Source organism: Papaver somniferum, chromosome 1 (assembly GCF_003573695.1).
Source record: "Papaver somniferum cultivar HN1 chromosome 1, ASM357369v1, whole genome shotgun sequence".
NCBI lineage: Eukaryota > Viridiplantae > Streptophyta > Magnoliopsida > Ranunculales > Papaveraceae > Papaver > Papaver somniferum.
Genome location: NC_039358.1, coordinates 223,129,298 through 223,139,736, shown reverse-complemented (window position 1 = coordinate 223,139,736; position 10,439 = coordinate 223,129,298). Strand labels below are relative to the sequence as shown.

General features: G+C 36.4%; 1 protein-coding gene across 3 annotated transcripts; it reads right to left on the bottom strand.

Annotated features, from left to right (window-relative positions):
- Nucleotides 1–2,969: 2,969 nt before the first annotated feature.
- Nucleotides 2,970–5,774, bottom strand: LOC113337430 (protein FAR1-RELATED SEQUENCE 5-like). 3 transcript variants are annotated; one of them, XM_026583107.1, is made up of 4 exons: nt 5,651–5,774; nt 4,739–5,187; nt 4,128–4,206; nt 2,970–3,410 (listed from the first exon to the last, which is right to left on the bottom strand). In XM_026583107.1, coding segments are annotated over exons 1-3 (507 nt in total). In that variant the 5' UTR covers nt 5,652–5,774; the 3' UTR covers nt 2,970–3,410; nt 4,128–4,149. The 3 variants fall into 3 exon arrangements, with proteins under 3 accessions (XP_026438892.1, XP_026438900.1, XP_026438895.1); XM_026583115.1 differs by lacking the exon at nt 4,128–4,206 and having other exon boundaries at nt 2,971–3,410; XM_026583110.1 differs by lacking the exon at nt 2,970–3,410 and having other exon boundaries at nt 3,499–4,206.
- Between the last annotated feature and the right edge of the window lie 4,665 nt (nt 5,775–10,439).

Here is a 10,439-nt window from a genome sequence, read left to right as displayed (position 1 = left end):
AACACTATTTTTCATCATCATATTTTGGTGTTCTTCAACAACTCTTGTGAAAATTGTGATAGGCTTAGTCACTACCTTTATGGAACAGAGTTGTTATAGCTAAATGTCGTCACAACATTTTTGCTTAAGGAGTTGTCGTTTGTTTTCTTAGCGCAACCCCTTGTTTCTAAGGGTTGGCAGTGATGATGTACGACAACTCTTCCTTTGAAACCAGTTGTAAAACATATGACTTTCTACGATGTTTAGCGAAGAGTTGTAAATCTCCAGTTGTAGATGTATATTTTTCCTGTAGTGGGAGTACAAGATATGTCACGGGTAAGGTTGAAGCTTAACGGGGAGAATGTTGGTTAAACTTCAACATAGAAGTCACTAACAAGCTGGTTAGGAAAAGATTAGGAAATTGATGTAATCCTAAGGGAATTAGAAGTCATCTAGTTCTAAGAAAAGGAAAGACATGTAATAAGGTAATAGGACTAGGAAAAAGGAATTCATAGTTATATATATATATGATCACCAAAGTTGTGTTTGATCATATGAGTAAGATTAGAGCTTGTGTTTAGTTTTGAGAGATTTTCTAAACATCAATAAGGAGAGTTGTCTTTATATAAGCTAAGTTTCACCTTGCAGTTGCCATTACATCTTTTCCTTGGGAACATTCCATTCGAAGGTAAACATTCTATTCTTTCCAATATCATTATTATCATCGTCCTTTATGAGTTTACCCTTATCTTCTAAGTTCCACTTTCCTTCTCCGGCAGTTCTTCTCACATTCTTACCACTTGAAGTGATCTTGGTTGTGGGGGTGAAAAAATATCCATGATTCTTCTGAATCTCTTGAAAAAGGACCAGGGGATTCTCATACTGGTATATGTTTTTGTCAAATATGTACCACACAGATTTCATATCTAATTGATTTTTCACCTTTGGGATCAAATAGTTTTCTATCAGTTGTTTGTCCGTCGGCTGAAATTTATAACCTGGAGGTAAGTGGGCTTTATCAAACACCATCTTGATCTCCTGTAAACCGTAGAACATATCATATAATTAACTCAAGAACACAGAAAACGAAATAATTTATAACACAACCTATACTATAATAATTAAGAACATCAAAAGAAAGAATATGTTTCTTTGCGTTGACAAAAACGAGTAAAAATAACCCTGGCTATCTATATATATATATATGCCTGGTTCATGAAAAAAGATTTGGATATTAATTTGCGAGATGCTTACGAACTATATTGAAATTACTAGCTAGAGAAGAACTTGCACACATAAATCTTTATTAATAGAAATCGATCGAAAGAAAAATTAATAACCTAAGAAAATAAGACAGACCCTAGAGAAGATAACCACTACGTATTGTTTCTGAAATATCAGTAGAAAGAATAAAGAACCAACATACCTTGAATGTTTTCGGTGATGATCAGGCAACTTGATAACTTCTTAAACCTGCAGCTGTTGTCTCTAGCTTGCGAGCACTTATTTTTTCTCTCTAAGTTTCTCTGTATCACCGATTGAGCTAGCTTAATATATTTATAGTGATTTCTAATCAGTTTTCTATTAGGCTTGTATATGTTTCCCGTTAGCTTTATACTTCAGTATATAACTAAACAACTTGAGCCTTAAGAAAGGCAAATCTGTTCAAATTAATCTATTAGGTTTCCTAGTCTCCAACATGCATGCATAGTTAAGGAATTAATCTAGAATCCCCAGAATTAATCCACCACCTACATACGGCGGTTCAAACGGTTGATCTCTAGCCTTCAGTCTCATCTTTTCAAATTTCCACCCTTCGGTCTAAGCTTCCTAATTATATGATGACAGATTCTACCAGTGGTAGATGAAAATAAACAAGATTCTCAAAATTACATGAAGATGTTATCCCAAGTAGAAAGCACTGAATTTGAAAAGTTGAAGAGGACACCGTGACCTGCTGGTGCTGCCCAGGCTAAGACAAATGACTTAGCTTCCTGAATCAGGTCGTCATCAGTTTTGTAAAGGTAGCGAGCTTAAAATACTTTGTAGTTCCTTTCTCTCCAAATAGTATTCAGAATTACTGCAGGGATTAAGCCCCATATATAGTTACCAGAACTGGATAAGTGTTTATGGTGGCGCATATCATCTAGACCTCAAGAAGTTATCCCAAAACAGTGCTGAAATTACTGATTTTCATTTCCACATTTTAAATTGAGCAACATGTACAGGAGCTTCAGTCAAGAAGTTATCCCAAAAGAGTGCTGAAGTTACTGATTTTCATTTCCACATTTTAAATTGAACATTATTTCGTCTCACCGAATGAAGCAATACGGAACACTAACGTTAACCAGCACATGAGATGAGATCAAAAAGCAGCTAATTGGTTGTGCTAACTGGGTTTGGAGTAAGAGATATGCATCAATACCTCTCTAATCAAATTCAATTTTAATCTTAATCCAGTTTGTCATAGAGGTGTCAAAGTTCATACCCCAATATCCAATTACATTCCTAAAGAGTGAGAGATTACCAGTCCGCCAGAAACTACTTTGTATGGGGAGAGGACGAAACAAAGGGTTTTTCTTTCTTCTACTATCCTTTTTGTGATAGAGTTTGTAACCTCGAGGACGGAAGAAGGAAGGAAGACTTATAGTTTTTGTCTTGTTTCAATTTTTGCATGCTAGTCCCACATTCTTTGGTATAACTACCAATTTGGCTTAGGTACATATACCGCAACATTAGAGCTTCAGTCACGAGCAACATGTACATGAGCTCTGGTGTTGCATCGTAATGCTGCTGCGGCGGTTGTTTGATTTGGGTTCGGTTGGGATTGGTGCTGCCATTCGGTTGTTCCCATGCCCTGCGATTGCCCAAAAAAATTGACTTGCGATTTGTTTTTGCCAACAATCGAATACCATTAGAATCCAGTTCCACAAGTGAATATAACCTATCAAATTAAGGAGCCAGACGTCGAGCATTTTATATGTAAGATCAATACATTTCTAACGATGGCATGTGACAAACTAATGGATTAGAGAGTACATTTCTAACTGTGCTTGTCTAGGTGCTGCTAGTTTCAGTTTAGAGATAACGACTAATTTCTTGGCCTAGATTGCTGTTATTATGATGTTATCACTTATGGCTTGGAATGGGAAGTGTAGCACTTGCACCATCTCTGTAAAAAGATACATCCATGCCTAAACAAGCCTAAACAAGTTATTGCATCATACACGCAATGTAAAAAATTTCAAACATGTATCCGTGCGGGCTTAGCTTGCCATCGTCACTTATCCATCTCTCTCTGCCTTAAATGCTATACAATCTTCTCCCCGAGCAATCCTTTTCTTTCTCAACGGTGAGACTCGATTAGGACTAAATTGTTGTTGCACAATCCGGATTATGGAGCATCAGTTCCAGCCTATATGCTTGGTTTTCTGTCAAGAACACAACTAATATAATTAGGGATTTGAATCATCTCCCCAATAGTATTAATGACACAATTAGTGTCCACTGAAACTGCGGTAGTATTACAAAAATGTTGCCAAATGGTGTTCATCACTAGTATATACTGTCAGTAATATTTACAGGATACTAGTTTTCTGCAGGGTTTTCTTCTGTACAACTCACAATTGGTTAACTAGTTTACTTTGAGATTAACTCAGTTCCTCTTTCACACACTTCAAACCAAAGAAATATTGACATAGAAACTGAAGAAGAAATCTATAAACCAATGTTCAGATAAAACACTTCGAGCCATACACTATTTTTCATGGTACTAGGATTTACGTCAATGTTCTGGTCCAGGCAATGAATATTCATTATACTTCAGCAAGAACACAGAAGGATACTTACAAATGATCCCTATTACTATAATAACAGCACTGACATACTGAAAGCACCTGTTAAATGTTTTTCAGAACTTAGCAATGCCATAGTTTCTAGAGAGACGCGGAGGGCTTCAACAGTCATCGTCTCAAGAACTCCACCATACGCGGAGGGCTTCAACAATCAGGTGATAATGATCTCATATTCACGGTTCCGAATTTATAAAGGTGGTGGTTCATGATTAAGAATCACAAAACTAAAATAGCAGTGGAACAATCACCTACTTAAGTGCACATTAGACGTAATTATGTAGACCTATTACTTACGTGGTAAACAAGCAACAGAGAGCTAAAAAGATGCAACTGAAAGTGGGAGAGGATGCAGGACGAACAGTCGACACGGATGCTGTAGTAAACCAGGAAGTATACATATTAGAGAAGTTTCCAGTGGTGAAAGAGCACAATAAACACGCAGTGTCAATACTAGTAAAGAAGGAACACAAGATCTGCTTAATCAGAAGGTCATGAATGATTCCTATGAAATGAAATAAAGAGGTGTACCTAGTCACGTTTTCCGCTAATGTTTTTGTAAGGATTGTCAGCTTAATTATATATAGCAGTAATACCGGAAAGTGCATTGAAGCTAACTTCCAGATCGTTTTAGTCATATCAGAATAAAGATTCATTGAAAAGATTGTTGTGATCCTAAGCATGGCATTGATTGACATACATTCACACAAATTACATGTACAAAAGGAAAACAGAATAGGGATCAGGAGGCTGGAAACACAGGTTATTCTTTAAACAGTAAATATCAATTTTATGGGAACGGAGGCCTAGCAATATCCACATGTGCACTTTCTATTGGTTCTGAGATGCAAACTCGCATCTCAGTGATACTGTGGTAAATTTCATTAAGGGAAAGTAAGAAAACTCACAGGGTTTTGTGTTTGAAGCCAGCTACGACGGAAGGGGGAAGAAGAAATGACCAAGGGATGATTATGCTCTTTAACAAATCTCGAAACAACCCATCTACCTGATTTATCCTCCTTTACCATGATCATTGCCTTACACCCTTCGCGTGTAAGTGTTCTAGGCTTCGTATTTTCGTTCTTACTAGGATTACCTTTGTAAAAACCTTCTTTGTTACAAACAAGTCGACGGCAATATGTCTTTCCATCACGCAGTGACCTGCGATCAACACGCATGACAAAGCCCATGTGTGTGGCATATGCATCATAATAGACTTTTGCAGCTTCTTCGGAATCAAATTCCATACCTAAGTGTGGTTCACAAACAACATCTCCTTGACAACTAACTGATTCCTTACTAGTAGAACTTTCCATAACTTCGGGATCCTCATCAATTCTTTCAGGTTCACATTCCACTGAAATAGCAAAGAAATGTGCCATCAAATCCTTAAACATAACCAATTTCATTTAGAAATCGCAATTCACAATTTTGGACAAAAAAAACTAGAATTAACACAGAGGTTGATTTCTATCTAAAACCACATAAAGATTCAAGTTACAGTACAAATGACCATTAAAGCCAAACCCATTGTAAACCTAGATTCTAGCAGTAATACTGGAAATAAAAATCAAACCATTACACCCAAAACCCACCAAAATCAAGAGAAAAAAAAAAGTTTAAATCATCCGTTTCACCAGTAAAGAAACAGTAATGGGAGAAATTAAGGAAACCCAGACCAGGATTTAGTTAAAATGACACAAAATTAACCATGAATTTGGTTCTTTTATTCTCATAAACTGAACACTTGACCAAATATTTACAAAAAAAAGTTAAGAAAATGGAACTCTAAGTGAAGGATTGATGTGAAGATAACTTACTTGATTTAAAGATCTTAGATCTCTTCCAACTTCCTTCACAGTGCTACAGAGTGAGATTTTGGTAGTGTTTTCTTTTTCTTCTGAATTTTGCAAAGACGAGAGTGCAGAGAGAGTGGTGTGTGATTTCAGGCATTTGAGGTCTTTTTACTTTTTAACACACAACTTATTGTTACACTCTGCTCACACTCTCACATTGCAGTCCAAAGTCTAGGGGCAAAAGTTCTGCGGGACCTTTGGGACGAGCTAGGAGTCTAGGACTGGAGGAGAAGTAAAATATGAGAAGTCAGTTCTACAAGGCTACTAATGGGGTTAAATTGCTTGGGGGTGTAGCAACCAAAAGGCAATTGTTTTTTTTTTGTTTTATACAGTATGTGTATTGGTATTCCCCAAAAAAATTTGGTAACCCTATTAGCGATCTTGTAGTGTTGCTTTTGATATTTGATATTGACTTTACATTGATAAGTTTTGGATATTCAGATATCAAAAATCTATTCATTTTTACATATAAGGACAATTCCTATGGCAATTAGCAGACTCAAAAATTTAATCAGCCAGGTGGATGGGAAAACTGCAATTTCCACTATGGTAAAAGTATTGAGCGGTTCATCATACACGCGCAGATGAAGTAAACCCGCTAGCGGATTTCCTAAAACCTCATGGACGACTATAAGCCCGGGCGGGTAAAGATCAACCTGCAACCGCTACTTTTTCAAAAGTAAAAATTGTCATATTTTTACCACTATAAATTACCAACATCTTCAAATATTCCCCTCAAACCAAAATTCGCTTCTCTTGAATTTTCTCTACTAATCTATTTGAAATGTCTGAAAAGGCTATAACACACTTTTTTGCGATGTAAAACTTGAAGTTGATGTTTCTAAGATATGTGGAAATTTTAAAAAGGTTGAAAATAGTAAAAGGGAAGTGCAAGTTTTAGAAGTTAATCCAAGAAAATGTTCCGCTATAAGGCAAAGAAAAGCTCTGGTTTTGAAAGTTAACAACAAAAAATTTAAAAACAAAGGGGAAACAGTTCGTGAGCGCGTTGAATGGAAGATACGTCAAATGAAGATAAACAGGAGGCCAAAGATTGTACTTGATTTTTATTGAAGTTGTTAGTCAATCAAATTTTATATCTTGTAAAAAGAAGTGGCAATAATATTAATTTGATGAAAATATTTAGACCTTGAATAAACTTTGCTTTCGTTTAATATTAAGCGATGCTTGTTACATTTAGACTTACGTATATAGTGATTGATTCCATAATGCCAACAGTAACATCAAATCCAGCGACACGAACCTTATAAAGTTCATAGAATTCAAAATGCTTAAACTCTCTTCCGTTTTCTTCAATAAACTTTGCTTGAGCCGTAGTTTTCTGAAAAAACGATAAACAACAAATTACGTCAAAAATGATTTTGATTAAACTTCTTCGTTGGACAATTCAGAATTACTACGGTGCACCATCCATAAAACTTCTGTATAATATTTGACATCATTATTGATGAATGAAAATCTTAGTTCTAGGATCTTGTTGTTTCTTATATATTCATTTTGCAACGCTATAAACCTTTGCAACAGTCTTTCCCAGCAATCTCCATTGGTTATATTTCTCATCATAATATGTATCCAACATCGAATAAGAGTAACATCTTCTTTCATAGTAAAGATAGGGAGAGCTCTTATGATGTAGTGAAGATGTGATTAAAGTGGACCTTTTTTAAGAATGCCGAAACAAGCTTCGTAAAGAAAAGGTTTGTCGTGAATTTCCTCCCATTTATCAAGAGATGTTTGGATCACTTCAGCTTTAGTTACACCGATAAATTTTTCTCGATCAATTTCCCTTATACTCGATCAAAGAATGACGTGACAACACAATTATGAAAACGAAGGCACAAACCACGAGTAATTGTGAAAATGTTCTGCCAAAAAGACACGTCTGACATGTCTTGATCGCGCATAACATTTCTACCTTAAGGAAAATGTAGGCTTTGCATATAGATAAATCCTCTTCTTGAGTAAATTTAGGACCACCAATTCTAGTAGACATTTTTTTTTGTAGATTGAGAGATTAAGAGTTTTAGAAAGAATGAAGAAGATGTGAATATGAAGATGGTTAGAGTTGAATTTACAGGGAACAAATTAAAGTCGTTGGAAATGTAGTCATTGGCGGCCAAAGTGAAACGCAGAGCTTTATCTAGATCGCCACGTGTATTATCAACGACTACCAAAAAAATGGTTTTTTTTTTTCCTTATAAATACAACACTAATTATTTATTTTAAGTGTATGAACGAATTGGTTCACCATAGTTTTATTTTGTTAAATGTTTTAGTTTGGTGTTATGTTGTGTTAAATGTTTTATTTTGTTATGTTTATCTAACCAATACAAATTTCTTTGTTTTTGCACCCTTCAATATTATACTAATTTAAACCTTTCTTATAATAAAAATATAACATTGGATTAAATCAACTACATCAGATTAAAGCAAATATATTAGATTAAATTAACTACTACTGCATCGTCAATTAACATCCTCATTTAATAGCCGCCTTCTGGAATTCCTAAGATGCCTAAGGGATTGAATTTGTTGAGTTGCCTAAGAATGTTGAAACAAGCTTGGAAGGCGAAAGGTTTGTCGTGAGATACTTTCCACTCCGTAAGTGTTCCTGGTTTTATTTCATCTACTGCTTCACCGATCAGTTTATTTTGGTGATTGTGCACTAGTAGAGCTGGAATTCCGATACATCCCGACTAATTACACTAAAACGATACAACAATCCAGCAGCCTCACGGTTAAACTGGTTCCCTATTTTTGTGACGAATTTTCTAAAAAAAAATTCCCAAAACTTTATCTTCGACGCGGCTTCATCTCCAATGATATTATCATTTGTTTCAATAACATAGACTCCACAAATACTAAAATCCTCTTCTGGAGTGAATCTAGAACCACGAACTCTGGGAGGCATCGTTGAATATGATTCTTGAGTGAGTGAGGTATAGAGGTGTAGACTTTGTGATTTTGGAGTTGAAATGAGGAGTATTTATAAGGTTGTATATTTCTAATTGTTCGAATGTAGCCGTTGGCGTTCGATTACAAGTCGTAGGAGGGTTGACAAAAGACGCAAGCGGGTGTTCACAAACCACGCGGCTTCATTTCATCCGCCAGCGGGTTTTCTTCGCCAGAGCGGTTCAAGATGAAACTAGCGTCTCATGTTGGTCTGCAGTGAACAATTGGCAATCCGTTTTTCACGTTTGTTGAGTCCATAGTGGGAGCAAAATAAACAAACCTCATTTCATGTGTTCATTCTATAGGAATTTCCCTAATGGATTCAAAATTATCCCAATAAATAAGATGGAGAAATTGTGGGATACCTCCACAAATTGGGGATGCTTTTTGTTGCAGTGGGTATTGTATTCCGATATCGACTGCAAGCATCAGCATTGAAAAATTATGACGATTGTTGTAATACCCCGATATTCGGTAGTGGTTTGTCGAATGGAATGTAAGTAATGGTTTGTCCTTTCCTAACATCGAGGGATGATGGGATCACTTGACTGAGTTGTGGAAAAAACTTCTCAAGATGGATGACCTCTCGGGAAGCTGCTGCTAGATATCCATAATAGTGCCGCTAAAAATCCCACACTGCTGGATAACCGCAGTGGGTAAGTGGAAACAATATCGGTGTTAGTTGGGATACAACTAGGCACGGGTTGCTTGTTCTCGGGTGAGAGAGTATGCTAGGCCATTGAGCTAGATACTGGTCTCACAAGAGACAAGGAACGTTTACATTATACCGATGCCTTTTCAGCACAATTGGCTCCAGAGTTGGCAGTAAACTCTGCAGTTAAGCGTTCTCGGGCGGGAGTAATTCAGGGATGGGTGAGCTCCCGTGAATTTTCTGCTAGATTATCGCAGCGATGCCCGTTAGAAACCCCACACTGCCGGATAACCGTAGTGGCTAAGTGGAGACAATATCGAGGTAGGGACGGATCATTACAATTGTAACATAAAATAGCCCCCAATTTGTGGAGGTATTCCCAAATGTGGGTTCATAAATAGTTCTAGGAAAATTGTAAAATGTCCATTCGTTTGTATAATATAAAATTTTATTAATAAAAAAAATCATTCTAAACATACCGCCCTTTGGGCAATTTACCAACGGGTCACTCACAAAATGGGGTTCCCTCCACGAATTTGCAGGGGACTGGTTAATGGGGCCACTTTTGTGACTGAGTGGTCTTTAAATCGTTCATTGGAACATTACTCTTAGAATTTTCTATAACATTATTACCATGTAGGGAAACAAATGGCAAGTCTTCCAGTGTACTGAGCATTGAGAAGCAAATGGTGAGAACCATGAGGTGCAAGCAGAAAAAGGAAAAACATATGTTGGTGGTTTGGGAGAAGATGAATAAACCTAAAAAGATGCATGGGTGGATAAGGAGAAAGGAATTTGAGAGCTCCAAATAAAGTCTTATTGGCCAAATGAAACTGGAAATACATGGAGGAAAAAAACCTTTTTATGGAGAAAGGCGATATAGTTCAAGACCAAAATATAGGAAGGAGATATATGTCTTTTGGAATGTAAAATTCCTCAAGGAAGAGATATCTTGAAGGGCATGTTAAAAGGAAACACCTGATGCACAACAATATTTCTTTCACCATCGAAAATGGGAGGGCACTGAAATCATTGGTCTCTTGGGCTATTCAAGCTTCATTATACAAATAACTCAATACAACATTGTTGATGGTGATTTTTATCTTAGGATTGAAATTATAAAACCTTGCA